This window comes from Meriones unguiculatus, chromosome 20 (genome assembly GCF_030254825.1).
Source record: "Meriones unguiculatus strain TT.TT164.6M chromosome 20, Bangor_MerUng_6.1, whole genome shotgun sequence".
NCBI lineage: Eukaryota > Metazoa > Chordata > Mammalia > Rodentia > Muridae > Meriones > Meriones unguiculatus.
Genome location: NC_083367.1, coordinates 47,484,482 through 47,501,254, shown reverse-complemented (window position 1 = coordinate 47,501,254; position 16,773 = coordinate 47,484,482). Strand labels below are relative to the sequence as shown.

At 45.8% G+C, this 16,773-nt stretch overlaps 1 protein-coding gene across 1 annotated transcript in view; it reads left to right on the top strand.

Moving 5' to 3' along the window:
- The window catches only part of Sobp (sine oculis binding protein homolog), a 147,395-nt gene that overhangs the window by 83,621 nt on the left and 47,001 nt on the right, over window positions 1-16,773 (top strand). The window contains 1 exon segment of the mRNA XM_021644367.2: window positions 12,139-12,234. Coding sequence (XP_021500042.2) covers window positions 12,139-12,234 — 96 coding nt within the window.

Here is a 16,773-nt window from a genome sequence, read left to right as displayed (position 1 = left end):
TAAGGGAAGGCTCGTATTAGTAATGATTTTATCAAGCAGTAATCCTTAGTCCCCAAATCAAACCATAGCAAGATCTTTCTTTCTTTCGTTCTTTCTTTCTTTCTTTCTTTCTTTCTTTCTTTCTTTCTTTCTTTCTTTCTTTCTTTCTTTCTTTCTTTCTTTCTTTCTCCTGTTTCACAATTAGCCAAGAATCACAGGAATTGGTTTACACTCTGGAGGCTGTTGTCTTAAAAAACATGCCTTCCTCTCTCAAGAGAGAAAACGTTTGCACTCTCACCTTTTAATCCTGTAACAATCTATTCGTGGGGTGTGCAAGCGAGACTGAAAGAGACTGCAAAGCAGGTCCCCATTCCCAGCTTCAGCTCTCTGTCAGCTTCAGGTTATCATCTGTCCCAGCTCTGGGAAGGGTTTCTTGCACCTGGCACCAAACCTATAGTCACCGCTTCCTCTCTTCTCCCATCTGTGTCCCAATCCTCAAGTGCAGAGCACCCGGAGAAGCCATTCCCTTCCATTCTGGAGGCAGACGTGTGGGTCTGCTCAGCCTGCCTGAGCTGCGCCCCTCTAGTCATGCACATTGGTCCTCAGGCTCTGGGAAGGGGCTGGTTCCCCTGCTGCTCCTCTCTTTGAGCTGTGCTGGGCATCAGAGCTTCACCACGAGCAGGAAAGACCAGTGGCAGGATCCTCCCCTCCCCCCCCCATGTCCTCTGCTTCTTTCTAGTATGCCCTCCAGCTTCTCTTGCTCATTGTCACCAGGCACCCTCTGTTGACTGTGCCTGTTTGGGGCTAGCAGCCTGTGCCTGGAGACCCAACCCAGCCTAGAACCCAGCTTTGCCCTCTGAAGCACTTGAGACTGGGAGAAGCCATTTCAGTTTCCTCACAGGCGACGTGGAAGTGGTGGGCTTATAGCTTTAATGAGCTGAAGTCTGTAAGAGGTTCAGCATGGTACTCAACACAGAACAATAGTGAAATATTATTACTATTGTCAGGGCAACTATTGTGTCAAGTTTTCTTTTTTGTGTCTGGTCATTTGGGAGCTCTTTCTGCTGGCACCTAGAAGGATTATGGGCAGTTGAGATATCAGGGTCCTGAGACCTGCAATAGTTTTGAGCCAAACAGAAAGGGCAGGCTGTTCGCAGGGTAGAGGCACATATCGTCATTATCAATTTATGCCAAGGAGGGATGTGGAAACTCAGGCAGTGTTTTACCTTTCCTCACTTAGGCTTTAAATGCAAAATGTACCTACTTAAAATAAAACTAATAATAATAATAATAACAATAATAATAGGTAAGTAAGTACTTAAGTTGCCATCTGAAAATAGGCCATGGCTTGATAATCAATTGTGGGCTTCAATGGGGCCATCTGTAAACCCCAGTCAAATTCTGCCTAAATGATTCTCTCCCACTTAAACATGCCACAATCCCAACTTTTATTGCCTCCATTCATCATCTGTAGAGTGGCTGGGACTTAAGATGAAGACTCCAGAGAGTATCATTTGAACAGAGGTTATTTATGATGCCCTCCTGCCACCATCTTTACAGTCAGCTCCTCTGAGAGGCTGACTGGCCCTGAGTATGGAGAGGGTAATTTAGGCGGTTTTTCTTCTCTAAGCCTGACGACACCTCCGCTAACAGGTCAAGTGGTACGTGGATGGTAATTGAAGCTGTCAGGAAGGCCAGCGCGTTCTGAATGACATCAGGACTTTGCCCTCTGAAAGACCCCAGGGACAAGCCAATGGCTGTGTCACCCCATCTTTCTCATTTTCCTGCATCCACGGGCATAGATCACTGTATCCCTACGTGCTACTCAGACATTTACATGCACAATGCGCAGCAAAAGCCAAGATTCACTCTAGTCCTGGGTTTTGTTCTTTGTGATCAGGCTGATTGTAAGTGTGTACAAGCAGTGTGTGATACTCCATATATTTCTTCCTAAAGAAATCATATTTTTAAGAGAAATCATATTTTGGGCAGTGAGACAAGTTGGGTCATGGTGAGGCCTAGGATGTCAGGATCAAGGCCATCTCTATGGAGGACATGGAGGCACACTCTGGCCAGTACAAGTATACAGAACAAAGGCTTTACTGTAGGGCCCTAAGGAAGGATGCAGACAAGAGCTGGGTTGTGGGGAAATGACATCAAGATGGAAGCCGGTAGAAGAGCACCAGCCAGAGAAGATTGTGATGGCCACAGTAGTCTTAGGGCTTCTACAAGCCTGCTTTGTTGGTTGGTAGTTGCACAGAGATGGCATGGACTAAAGTTCAGCTAAAGAACCCAAAGATGTAGGCAGCTTTATCGCCTCTAGGCCCTGAAGGTGGAATTCCTTTGGTGAGAGACAGAAAAAAAAAAGTTGTCAGTGGGAGAGCTGAGATATGATCACTAATAATAGTTGTGGCTCATGCTTTGGACAAGTATTTCTACAAGTCCAGAGCTGACCATTCTTGACCTCAGAATTAGATGCAGATTCGCGGCGACTGGTCATTTCGTTTCATGGCTTGCCTGGGACTGCCCTTACCAGGTCCGCCCTCCGAGTTCGTTCTTCAGGAGTAGAGAGAAGCGGGCACTGGCTTACCCGAATCCACTCACACGCTCTTCAGTGCCCCATCGCCCCCTTGCCAGAAACTGTACGTGCATGACCCAGTAGGTCCTGTGAAAGCTGTGTTCTGTACACATGACCCAGACCAAGAGAACTCACATAGAGCCACAGTCCAAGCACCTTGCGTTGTTCCCCTCCCCCCCCCCCCCCCCCGGCTGAGCTAATTAGCTGACCACCTGCTCAGGCCTGCATTGCCACATCTCTCTCCTGGGGGTGGAGGGTGTTGTGGATTGAGAAGAGACTGGCACTTGGCTTCTGGCCCTCTCAATCACAGTCGTACCGCCATGACTCGGCAAGGTAGGAGCAGGTACTCAGAGTCTCTGCTTTACCCAGGGAGCAACCGGTGTCTTGATAGACGGATTCATGTTAACCCGAACCACAGTCACATCTATGCTGGTCCACCAGCGTGCCAGGATTGAGCGAGAGACACTGTGACACAGCGCCCTTGGTGGTCTTCTCAGCACGACCAGCAGGATTAAAAGTCAGCAATATCCTGATGTTGGTGGTGCTCCTGTTTGTTATACTATCGGAGAATCAGACATAATCTGCATCACCTTTCTCTGCCTCCGTTTCCTCGTAAATAAGATAGAGGTAATAGGTAGCTCCCTCTAGGCTTTTCTCTTTCGGGTGATAAATTCCTGTATTAAATATGTTCCTATAGAGAGAACACTGCTGTGGAGACTGGTGTGTGGAGAAGAGCTGTGGAAATGTTGGCTGTTATCAGGAATCTGTGCTAATATCCGTGGTACTATCTTAATCTGGCTAGTAGTGTACTTCCTAATCCCGTTTGGAGCCAAGCTGTTTCTGGAGGAGGCATTTTGTAGATGACAGTCCTCTATAACGGCTGGATCCTTTTTGAGGATGGGGTCCTGGAGTCTCCTTGCAGGCCTTGCCTGTTTCATATTTCCTCTGACTTCTCAGCTCCATCATGAGGTCTGCACATAGAGATATGCTCCCAGCCCCCTTCCGCCCAGTGATTTCAGAGTACAGGAATAAAAGGACTAACTGCGATGTCTCGATGAGGCCAATTATTTAAGCATTTTGTGGGTGCCAACCGGTAGCAAAGTAGAACCATTTCTGTTTGCCTGCCTTTTGTTTCCCTCTCACAGGTCCCTGGGTAATAGATGCAAATGAATAGTGAAAAAGCCAAAAGGCAGGCAGTGGGCGGAGGAGGGAGCGGGGGAGGGGAGCAATCAAGGAGCTGGGATAATCCAATGTGGATTAAGGTCCTGGAATAATCAGGAACTGCCAGGGTGTGATGGTGGCACGGCTGTAATGGAGAGTGACAGAAAGGAACTGTGGGCTGGGGCTTACCTGTGGACACTCTGAAAAAACAGTCCCAACCAAACAAAGGCCTTTATGTGGTGTGACAAAGAGCAGTAAAGATAAATGCAGAAGGCTCACCTGTCCAACAAAGGAAAAATGGATTTAAAGATAAAAAGTAGAAGCAGAGATATTCAGAGCCACTTAGAGGCTACTCTGAGGAGCCCGCAGCACACCATTGTGATATGGTGGAGCCATCATGGTGTATTTCAGTTCCTTTGGCAGCTGGGTTTCAGGCTGACGTGGTCTCTGTTGCTGTAACTGTTGTGCAACCCATCAGGGCCCCCAAGAAGAGCAGCCATTAATCAGGCACAAGCTAGCCGGGTGCTTGCACGGCTCTGAGCAGGTCTGACCTGACCATCTTTAAGATGCTTATGGAAGCCATAAACATGATTCAATTCCCATTATCTTCATGTTGCATATTTGTTACCGTTATTCTTTGAAGACTCCAAATTGGATATTAAAAATTTATGATATATATAAAGGTTTGCACAGAGTTCAAAAAAAAATCACTGCAGCAAATAAGACCTCCTCATCCATCAGAGGTGTGCGAGCTGTCAGAGAAGCCTAGAGAGCCCAGGGGGGAGCCGGGGTATCAGAGGAACACGGAGAGTTAGGAGAAGCTGTGCTGGAAAACAGCTTCTCCTTCGGTCCACACACTGAATGGGAGTTTAAATGCAGTTTGTTAAAAGAATACAGCAAAACAGCTCCACCACAGGAATCCCCATAGACCGTCCTTACCTGAGCAGATGGGGGAGGGAGAACCTCAGTGCGAAGATTAGAGGTAGTGTGAACTGAGAAGGTTTCCGGGGCTGGAGACCGATGTTCAGGATGCCTGGAGACTGTCCAGTGAGGATTCTGGTGCCAGGAGGAGCGATCTATCAGCTTCTCTGTCAGAGCTGCGTGCAGACACACAACTCACACTGCACAGGGCTCTATTTATAGAGAGAAGGGAAAACAAAATACTGCTGAACAGTGGCTTAAAGCACAGGCAGGGGTTAATGAACTCATTTGAACTATATTTACAGGTGTCTTAAAAATTACTCCTGCTGTGATGAAGCACCATGACCAAAGCAGCCTGGGGAGGAGAGGGCTTATTTAGCATTCACTTCCACATCACCATTCATCATTGAAGGAAGTCAGGACAGGAACTCCAATAGGGCAGGAACCTGGAGGCAGGAGCTGATGCAGAGGCCATGGAGGGGTGCTGCTTCCTATGGCTTGCTCAGCCCGATTTCTTATAGAACCTAAGAAAATGCCCTACAGGCTTGCCTGGCGCCACATCTTATGAAGGCTTTTTCTCAATTGAGGTTTCTTCTTCTGACGACTCTACTTTGTGTCAAAATGACATAAAACTAGCTAGCACAGTTGAGCATGGGGGCATAAGCCTTTAATCCCAGCACTTGGGAGGCTGAGGCAGGCAGATCTTTGTTTGAGTTTGAGGCTAACCTGGTCTACAGAGTGAGTTCCAGGACAGACAGGGCTACACACAGAGAAACCCTGTCTCAAAAAACAAACAAACAAAACAAAACAACAACAGCAACAACAAAACCTAGCTAGCGCACAGAGCTTACGTTATACAAGAATGGCTTCATAATATAATGTGTGGTCTTTGCCCTTAAGGATTAGAAAGGATTAGTCAACGAGGAGGAAAAAGAGAGGAGTCATAAGTAAAATGAGCTCCAGTGAGGCATCCCAGACAGGCCTAGACACCAGGAAAAAGTAAGGTATGGGACCCGAGGAAGAAGGAACCTAGCTGGCTAACTTAGGAATAGGTTTATGGGTGAGAACTTATCAGAAAAGAGCAGCGGTTTAGTGTGGCAGGGAGTAGAAGAGAGAAAAGTGGGGCAAAAGGATTGTTGACCACCATCCAAATCAGGTACAACTACAACTGTGGGGCTGAGGTCCATGCTAAGTCAAGCTATGAGGCAAGTAAGACTCAGGCGAGGGGTGGGGAGGCCCTGACGGATAGGACTGGAGTGCTGGTTGAAGGGCAGGAATCCATTCTTTCACTCCATCCTTCCACAGAGCCCTTGTAAGTAGCCATCCTAGGAAGCCAGGTGCTGGACACCTGGGAGATTTGCAGCTGAATGGAACGCAGTTTGTACAGACAGGGACCCTACTGAATATGTGGTTCGAGAGCTCAGGTTAGGGTTCGGAAGGTGAGTTCATAGGTGGCTTCCTAAAGGAGATGCAGTTAAGGAGGCTTAGTGATGTGTAAGAATGTTTCAGAAGCGGAAAGGAGAGATGGATTCTATTTTCACCCCTGGAAGTGAGGGTAAAGAACAAGAAACCGGTTGAGGGCACCTGGGGATTTAGTCTGGAGGAACTGGCCTAATGTATAGGCTGGGGAGGAGAGGGAGTCTCTCCAGAGACCTCCCTACATCATCCAGCCAAGGGCAGGAGGGGCAGAGCTCCTTGGTGATCTACCTCTGTGGGACAGAGGCACTGGCTGTTGTTTTTTTTTTTTTGTTTATGCAGGCATCCATGGGTCCTCCAGAAGGCAGTCTGTGATGCCTGTCAATCCCTGAGTGTCCTTGATCTATAAGGACATGGTATCCAAAAAGAAAACAAAACCTCCCAAAATGGAGTTCTCATTCGCTCGCCATGCATTTAAAAAAGAAGTTTTTATTACTTCTGGTTCAAAATATAAGTTATAAAATAGGAAGTTAATGTTCCCCTTATGTCTCTATAATGCCTCGTCTCTAAACCTATTCCCACGACTTTGAGACGAACTATTTTTGATGTTCCCAAGTCTGGGTACCGACACGCCACATGCGTGAGCTGACAGCTGCATCTGCTGTAGCACGGGGAGAATCTGGAACCTCTTCCACGTTCCCTGCCCCCCAGTTCTGACTCCAGGCAAAACCTCTCCCTGTTTTCAAAATCAATGGCATCACAGACACACAGAAGTCCATAAGCTCCCATTCACCAGGGAGGCACACTCCCAAGGAAGGCTTCATTGTCTTTCCACTCACACGACAAGAACATCACCCTTCCACTGAGGCAGGAGTGTTCCTCTTTGTCTGAGGTAGGCAAGTAGAGTTATTTCTAGAATGTCCCATATCTTCGAAAGACGTGGTCCAGAAGAAAGAAATGCTGAGTTTGCTTCGGCATGAACATCGCACCCAGGCCTTTTCCCAGAGAAAAGAATTAAAATTTGTTACACAGGAAAATCAAGATAGAACAATAGTGATTCATAGAGAAGTGGGTACAGAGTTTAAGGCAGAGGGTTCTGGAGTGGACGGTCACATCGTTACTCAGAGATCCTAGGATTTGCTTAAGCACTTGGTGCACCACGAGAAAACAGAGGCATGAGGCCAAGCCTGGCGGTGTGCTCACCTACAATCCAAGCACTTGGAAGGACGAGGCCAGGGGATCTTGAGTTTGAAGCCACCATGAGCTGTATAGCAAAACCTTATTTCAGAAAACAAAATCAGGGCTGGAAGGTGGCTGAGCAGTTAGGAGGACACACTGTTCTTGCAGAGTTTGATTGCCAGCAGCTAGGCGAGAGAGAGAGAGAGAGAGAGAGAGAGAGAGAACTACTTCTAACTCCAGATGTATGGGAGAAAATGGGGTCCACAGCTATTTCCAGGTATGTGTGTGTGTGTGGGGGGGTCACAGCTGTTTCTAACTCCATGTATATGTGAGGGGGCTCACAGCTGCTCCTAATTCCAGGTATACCTGTGTGTATGTGTGTGTGTGACAGCTATTTCTAACTCCAGGTGTTGGGGTGGGGGCTTCACAGCTACCTCTAACTCCAGGTGTGTGTGTATGTGTGCAGGAAGCTCACAGCTGCTTCTAACTTCAGGTGTGTGTGTGTGTGTGTGTGTGTGTGTGTGTCAGGGGAGGGGACTTTCACAGCTGCTTTAGGGGAATCTGAGGCCTCTGGCCTCTACAGTCATTTCCACTCAATGTGAGAAGGTGAACACGCACACACACACAGAATTAAAAACCAAAATAAGTCTTTTTTTTTCAAAAGCACAAGCCTATGTGGAAAGCTTAAATTTTTAGTGAAGATTTTTCTACTTTTTTTTTTTTTTTTAATAACAGTATGTGAAGCTTTCTCAGAACAGTAAGTCAAAAATGTACCTTTGGCCTGACAGTCACATTCATCGTGACACATTTGTTGTAAAATGCAACAGAATAGTCTCCCATTTGTGTTTCCTTTTAGTAGCAGAAATATTTAGCACATTAGTCAGAATAAAACTGTTGGGAGAAAGACACATGGAGTGAATTAGCCCCGTCATCCAGTGTCTCGGCGTGCCTTCATTTCAGAACTTGTCACTGAAGAATAAAGTCAGACATTAACACTGTCCTCCGGGCCCCGGCGGGTGCCAAGAGCCACTTGGAGGGTGGTCTAACCCCTGGCAGTCAATTAGATGTGCATTGTTGGTGGAGAATTTAAAAACAATAATGAAACTGGCTGCAAGTCTGTCTGTTCTGTGTTATTACCGTGACCTGCTGTTCTGAAATAATTTCAGCATTCACATCCTCATCTGTGGGGTAGCTCCCTTTGTCTGTACCCCCACCGCTAAGTCTTTATCTGGTACCTCAAATAGAGCAGATCTAGAATGAGGCACAGGCACCAACGTGAGAGATTCTAAGAGGTCCTAAGACTACAGGTAACGCTAGCGAAGCTGGGTGAGGTGCACCTGGCATTGCCCACCAGATGCCAGGGAAAGGTGAGAAAGGGCATGCTTGCAGGGTGTCTACCAGACAGTGTGAAGATAGTGATAGGAGACCCGGCCCTGCCCTGCCCTTGCTGGGGAGATGGAAGTCAAGTTAAGAGAGAATAAAATGGAAGTATTTACTGGTCTTGGCTGGAGCCCTGAAGGAAGGCGTTTGCCAGAGAGTGAAACAGGAGCTCCCTGAGTCCATTGGCTCGTCAGAAACCAAGAGGCAAACATGGACAAGTGAGAAATTTTTCGGACGGCAGCTGGTCCCCTTACCTCTCACCCCTATAGGGTAAGCGACACCTCAGAGGCCATATCCACGGGGTTCCAAGTCTCGTTGGTGCCTGAGGATGCCTTCCTTACACCAGTGGTCCTTGGCTCTGCTTCTACGTTGCTGTCATCTGGGAGCTTTTAATTACTTGGTTTTGTTCTTATCAATTCAGAAAAAAAGAAAAAAGAAAAGCTAGACTCTGAACCCTACACTAGGCCAATTAAATTAGATTTGTGGGAAAGTACAAAGTAGGCGCCAGGAGCCCATATGTTAGCCTAGAGAAAACAGCACCCCACCCAAGACAGTTGAAATACGCAACTGTGGTAGAGTTGCCGCCTAATTGAATGCCCTTAATTCCACTCAGTAATAATTCAAAATCTCATTTTAAAACTTCATAATGCACGTGGGGTGGCTTTGGTGAGAGGCGTGTTCGTACACACAGGCACACAAACATAAGGGTGATGGATCGAGAGTCCTTGGGCTTCGTGTGTTCTTTATTCTGTGCCACAGGTGGAAACCCGGGAAATGGCTAGACAGTGGGGTTTTCCTTTCCTTTTCATTGATTGATTTATTTGGACGTGTGCATACACATGGACCGGTGCCTTGCCATGGTGCCTGTGGAGAGGACAGCTTGGGAGTCGTTTCTCTCCGGGCTTGTCTGCCTTGTCTGCTGAGCAATATCAGTGACCCTGGGAGAGTACGCTTTCTCGGACTCTGGAGTCAGGCTGAGTGTCTGAAAGGGCTAAAGGGAGTGACCACACTGGCTCAAGGAAGAAACGAGTTTCTGGCTTCTTTTCATTTCCCTGTGTCCCCAGCGCTCTTCACTCTCCTTTGTTGCTGCTTAAGGAAGCCTTCTAATGATAAGGCTTGATGTGAAACCTGTAAAGCACACTCAAATCTTAGATAAGGGGACATTTTTGTCCTCTAAACACATAAAAAGCATTGCTAGCACCTTGCATGTAAGTGGAGCGACTGTATTTTTGCCACTTACATTTAAAATATCTGTAGGCATCTGGTGTGTATGAATGTGTATACATACTACATGCATAATAAACACATTCTACCTTATGAATATTTATACACAAGATACATATATATTGAATATAGACATACATATGTAAATAGTAGCCCTTGTAAACGATATGCAAATTGTGCTTCTGAGCATATGTATCCCAGTGCATCAGGAATATAATAAACCCACCACCAGCCGAGACATATTCTGAGGTGGGTTTTTTTTTTTTTTTTTTCTTCTCAAGTTGTTTATGACAAAGTCCAGTTATTATCCAGACAGGTGGTATTTTTCATCAATGAAAAGTAAGTCACCGAACATGGCAGCGTTCCTTGAAACAAATGTGGTTCCTTCCCTCAAGAGCTTTGTACCTCACTCAGCGACTTAGAATTTTGCTATGAAGAAGTTAATAGTGGGGCCACCCACGGCGTCTCAAAGCCTCCTTCCGGCTCCCTCGGCCTGTCCTCGCTGCTGCCCCTATCTGTCGGGCTTTAACATGGGCGCCCTTGAGTTCCATCGTCCTGCACTGTGCAGAGGGGTCTCATACAGTGGGAAGCGCCCGTCACCGGTTTCAGTTGACTGTTCGGCCAGAGGACACAATGCTCGCTTCTTCCTTCTCTGTCACATACGGCCTATCCTAAAGCACAGTTTAGTTTTCCTCTGGCTTTCTAGAGGATAACGGCATAGCGAAAAGGCACCACATCCCAGAGGTGTTCATAAAAGATATATAAAAATGAGACCTAAGCAGAGAAAGCTCTTTCCACATAGACTTGTTATGACCCAGCCACTCCCGACCACATTATTCCGTCTCTCAGTTCCACCTAGGACCCTCATGATGAGTAACAGAAACCTTGATTAAATACAAGCTGTGCAATTTTCCAAATGTGCAGAGTATGGATTCCTTTTTAAAAATGACAGTCTACACAGCATAGCTGGGGAGCTCCGAGTGGCACTTGTCAGGGCAGATTTCGCCCCGTCAGAGAAATAATACGTAAGCATTGTCACTGCTGTGTCACTAACTCTGCTCACTGCCCCTCCCCCTCCAGCCCATATATCACAACAGGTAGTTCTCAGCTGTTCCCTTGGTGCCAGACATACATTTTATCTAAAGAGACAGCAGACAGAACTACCTGCTGCTTCCTGAGCGGTTCTCCCTGTGTTTCTCTCCTCTTTCCTACTTCATTGGGGCTTTTAAAAATCAGCTGGCAGGGAGCCAGGAGCTCATCATTTTAATGCAGTGCAAAATGGAATATGCATAATTATATGCAAGCCATATGTGAGGGAGGCGATCTCAGCTGTGGATTTCAGGAGGCCAGAAGAGAGAGAAAAAAAGAGAGAGAGGGGGGGGCAAACAGGACCAAGAGGAGATGAGAAAGAGCGAAACAGGGATAAGAGGAAATGAGAGAGAGAAAGAGAGACAGAGAGAGAGCAAACAGGGCTGAGAGGAGATGAGAGCTACTGACTACAAGTGTCACTGGATGAATGGATTAATGAGTGTGCTTCGGACACGCCCCTTTTACCCACCTCTCCCTCAAACGAGCTCCAAACCAGAAACCAATGGAGACTAGGCAGAGAAGACCGCAGTGGGTGTTGCTGATGGATAATGTTAATGCCTCCCTTGAAACGGCAGCTTTCTTAACTGACAGTGTAGATCCAAATAACCAGTAACTTTTAATGCAGCTTCTTAATTAAATCTTTTTTTTTTTTTTTTTTACTGCATTTGATTGAAGAATCATTGTTCTTATGAGATCACCGATCCTTTCGGATCTTTATTTAAACATTGAGGGGAATCAGTTTATCTCTAATAATATTACAGTTCAAAATATAACTATGCAAATTGCTTTTCTTATGGCCTTGCTATTAGAATTTCTTAAAAATGCATTATCTAGAACTGCTTAAGCATGCCAAAAAGTTTAAACACGTATGTATGTCACAGAATCCTAACGGTGCAAGGAAACACGTCACTGCAACACTCAAGTGGTGGTGACCGTCAACAAAAATCAGTTGATTTGGGTTTGCTTTGTGTCATTTGAACTATTACACCACAATGAATTTGCATGTTCAAACTAAAGGACATAGGGAAAAAAAAATCCCAAATTGTGATCTCTAAAAGGCATACTGCGTATTTAAACAAACTTCTTGATGATGTTGTTATTTCTGGATTCCCGTTTGTTTAATGATCTGAGCTGTTATGCTTTTAGCTGCTTTTTTTTTTTTCCTTCCATTATTTGTAAGTCCCTAAATAGGCCGTTATATTTCCCTTCAGGCTAGAGATGAAGATGGACGTGCTGAAACTTTCCCCCCGCAGCACTATGCTAAGGAAACTCCAAGGCTTGCCTTCAAGAATAACTGCGAACTACTTGTAAGAATGACATACTTACAACAAAGTCTAGAATGTTACTTTAGCACAGTGAAAACAGTTTTTTTTTTTTTTGCAAGGGTTTGTTCGTGATTACATAATTTATGAGATATTATATTTTTCTGTGTAGAGTTCTAAGTGCTAATTCTGATTTCACTGCATATTAATTATAAGATCTCAAGTTGTTTGCAAATCTTTTATATCTGATTTTAGAGCTTGAATGGCCCCACCTTTATTAGCTTGTTTTGTATTGTAGTTTATAAGCAGCTGCTTGGAGAATGGCTAGTAAAGATAAAAATATAACTTTAGATACATGGAGCCTGGAGAAAACCCCACCTCTCCCTCCCTCCTACGCCCTAAGTGTGTGCTATTGTAGCAGACAGAGGTTGCTGAGCTTGCTTCTGATAGGAAAGACAGCCCATTTGACACACAGCACTCCCTCTAGGGTTGAAATATTCCTCCACTCTCTTGCCAAACCCCATCTCTCTCCCCTGCAGGAGTCAAAGTAGTGACAGAATGGGGGGGAATGTTTACTGTCAAATGAGAGGGACATCAGCTGTGATGAAACTCGGTTCCAACGCAAGGTTAATTTGCTGTTCATTTTAGCATTTACAGCGAGACAGGATGAAAAGCAAGCAGGAATGCCTATTATATTTCTATTAAACGAATCTGTTGGGACCTAACATTCTTGATTAGCTTTTGAAAATGAGTGCTCGGCAATGCATTTTCTGTTTACCTAAAGTAAACAGAGAATGAATTGTCATTTATTTAGAGAGTCAAACACTGCTTTTGAAAATGAAGCTTTATGAAGGATATAGCATGGTGTCCCGAAATGTTCTTTTCCTTTCAATTGCATTAAAGCAAAACATTTGCTCCAACTAAATGAAAACAGGGAAAGAAAATGAAGATGCTCGGTCGTTGCATCTGAGGTAGCTTAATTTCTGTTCGGATTTTTGGCCAAATAGAGTAGAGCTTTGCCAGGTCTCTGCATTAGGAATTCCCACGTGGAACAGCCTTTGGATTTGGCTCTGACACCAACTGTTCATTAGAAACAAAGTGGCCAGAGAGCAGGAGAAGGGTGAAAAATACAGGCCTTACCCATTCCAGCCGTGGCAGCTGCCGTGTGGGCAGAGAGAGCCTCCTCCATGCAGCCCAGCAGGCTCCATCACAATAGCACCACGTCAGCCATTGTGTGCAGGGCCCTTGACCAGCTAACCTGCAGGCAGACTCGCTGCTTACCAATGCAGCTGCTCATTTGAAAACTTAACTCAACCTGATATTTTGTTTGAGGACTCTTAAACGTCCAGGTCTGCCGTAGCATTACGCACTCTGCAGGGCATTTTCACTTTGTTTTTAATGCTCTCTTGGTAACTGTGGTCATCCAGGCCTAGGGGTTAGAGGAGGGGAGGATTTATGATGTTCTCGTGTCAGAATGCTTCCAGGAATGGCTTACTTCTGTTTTAGGAAGATTGTAAAGACTATGCTTAACTTCCCCTGTGTATTGGAAAAGTAAATGTGCTTGAGAGTATACTGAAGAAAAAAAAAATTAATGTGAACCTCATTTCCAGATACCTTTAGAGGAAATAAATGCTTTTCATTGCCTAGCTTACCGCGGTGCTGTGTTAGCAGCAGTTTTGAGAGGTTTGGTGCAATCTTCATGGCAGTTAGAAATGCTTGATTTTGTTCAGCATACTTTCCAGTGATTAAAAAGAGGAAGAAGACTAAAGAGAACACGAGGAACCTTATTTCTCTAAGAAGAAAAAATATTTTGCCAACTGTAAGAAAGAAAAGCGGTGTGTTTCGCTGTTGAGAAGGCCTGAGCAGTTACGGTTTTTTTGTTTTTTTGTTTTTTTTTTGTTTTTTGTTTTGTTTTTTTGTAAAAGAATTGTTCATTCCTAAGAGAGAAATAAGAGTTCCTTGGAATTTTCTTACTACAGCTTCGAGCAGATTTTTAAGGAAGCTGACGGGGAGGATTGCACATTCGACTCCAAAGTGCCTTTTTAGCTTCAGGGTGGTTCTGGCATCTTCTTCCATGGCTAGCTGCAGCCCCAGAAGCAGCTAGTTGGGAAAGTGTGAGAAAACGCTGAGAGCACAGAGGGCTCTGGAGGTCCCAGGGGATCAGAAGCACACAGCTGGAAGGCTTGTCCCCCAGGCCACAACCACCGACAGAGTAGGGCCTAGGCCAGGTAGACGGGACATTGGCTCCGTATTATTGATGGTCGAATGTCTCTGTGCCCCTCCTCTAGCCCACACTTCTTGGAAGAGGCAGGAATATTGAGTAACTAACAAAAAAAAAAAAAAGCGAAGTAAAATCAATGCACGGAATACACAAATGTGCGTAATCAGAAGGCACCAACAAAGAAAGCGTTGGCTAAAGCAGATTCTGCTGTGCAACCGTACAGTTCCTGTAGGGCATTGATTTTTCCATTTAAACCCCAAACTGCGATGTGTGCCTTCGCACTAATGTGCTGTACGCATGACTAGATATTTAGCCTGGTGGCCAAGATTCTTTCGTTGGTGGTAACATAGCGGTTTCATTGTGGTTTTTAAATTAATTTTGGAAATGCAAGGCTATAAAGACCAGTGATTAGATAAACAAGCCCAATGTTTTGGGGCACAGTTCAGCGTGGTCATCTAGCTCTTCATAGACAGGTGCGGGAGTGTGTGTGTGTGTGTGTGTGTGTGTGAGAGAGAGAGAGAGAGAGAGAGAGAGATTCCCCCTGGAGAAGTAAGCTTGTGGCTGAAAGTTTTCTCGTCTCCCCTAACACAGTGCTCATTCAGCTGCTGAGACTGTAAGAGCTACAGTGAGAGAAAATCCTGAAGGATATTTTGAGTTCATATTTTCTCATTAGCCAGTTTCTCGTTGGTTCTCAGGAAATGGCTGGGCAAAAATCTTGTAGGAACAGAACATAAAATTGGGCCTTGGAAGAGAAAGGGCTGCATGTAGAAGTTATTTAAAGGTTTGGAGAAGAGGAGGAAATGAAGACAAATGAATTGACATCCCAATGTGTGTGTGTCTGTGTGTCTGTGTCTGTCTTGGAGTGTATGTGTCTTTGTGTGTCTGAGTCTGTGTTGGGGTGTGTGTTGGTGTGTGTATGTGTGTGTGTGTGTGTATGTATGCGCGTACACACGTGCGCGTGGGGGTGGGCCACTTGTTTCGCCCCTGGAAGCTGAGGCTCACTGATTAGACCAGGCTGGTTGGCCAGTAGCCCCAGGATTCTCTGCCTCCCCAGAGCTGGGATTTCTGGTTAGGAAGCCAGCAAGCAGAGGAAGCCCTGACAGGGATGAAAGAGAAGGAAGGTCAGGGGAAAGGAAGCTCACCCAACTCCCAACTGGACTTCAGCTTCTGGAATCATCACCCAGAGCCTGAGTCTCTATGGCTCCCTCAGGCTGGTAGGGTTGAGGGTTGTAAAGAAGGAGAGGGAGGGAGAACACAGCTGGGAGGCAAAATAAAAATAGCATGGGAAAAGAATTCTTTCTGGTCACTTACAATGCCAGTGGAGGGAGAAGATGAAAACTATTTTAGTGTTGTGGCCTCATGAGCAGAGCTGATGGGGAGGTGGAGCTTAGCCGACTCTTCTCTCTAGGGTCCTTTTGGAGGAGGCAGGTGGGTTTGAAGAGGCACATGTCATTCTCCGGCCTCAGAGATGCCTGTGTCACCGTGCAGCTTTCAGCTCACAAGTATCTTCCGTGCATCACAGATAGGGACACAGGATAAGCAGATAAGGACACAGGATAGAAAAAGTGCACTGTTCAATAGGAGACGCAGGCAGGCCCAGCATGGTAGCCATTTAGTATGTGGGTTCTTGGGTTAAAAAAGCTGATTTTGTCCCATAGACCTAAAAGCATAAAATACCTATGACATCACAGTGGATCCAGGTTTCATCTCGGGCTTCTCCGGAGTTCACGAATCTTCTTCGTAAAGCCTCAGAGGAGACTGTAAAGGCAGGAGATGATGGTGAATTTAGGCTCCCTGTTGTCAGAGCAGATTAGCTCTGCAATTGCGATTCTTCCTGCTGTCATGGTTGTTAATGCTGCCTGTCCTGGAAGAGCGCTAGGAAAGTTCCAGTATGAGAAAGAGGATGAGATTCTTGTCTCCTGCAGCCAGTGTGCTGAATGGAAGGTGCTTTGGAGCTAGGTCTTGCTACAGATGGATACTGATTATGGCCATCAGTGTGTAAGGAAGGGTGTAAGGAAGGGGGGGGGTTGCAAGCAGAAGGAAGGCAGGATGGTAGGGAAGTGCAGGCCACGTGCCCTGTAACCTGTGTAACATCTCAGCCAGCCAAGTGTGGAGGGCCCGAGCACTATGGAGGCGGCAGATAGGTAGGTCTGTGGAGGGGTCCTCCTACCTGACCCTTCCTATGGAGTTTGGGTTTTAATAGTTGTACTTCATGGACATTCCTAGTGTTTCTATAGATTAAAAATGACTGTGGAAATTTTCTAATGTTCAAAATTGTGAGAGTCTTCATGCAACCCACGTGCTTTCCCTAGCTCAGCCACTCACCAGCTAGACGCTAGTGCTCACTTATCCCTTTATCTTGC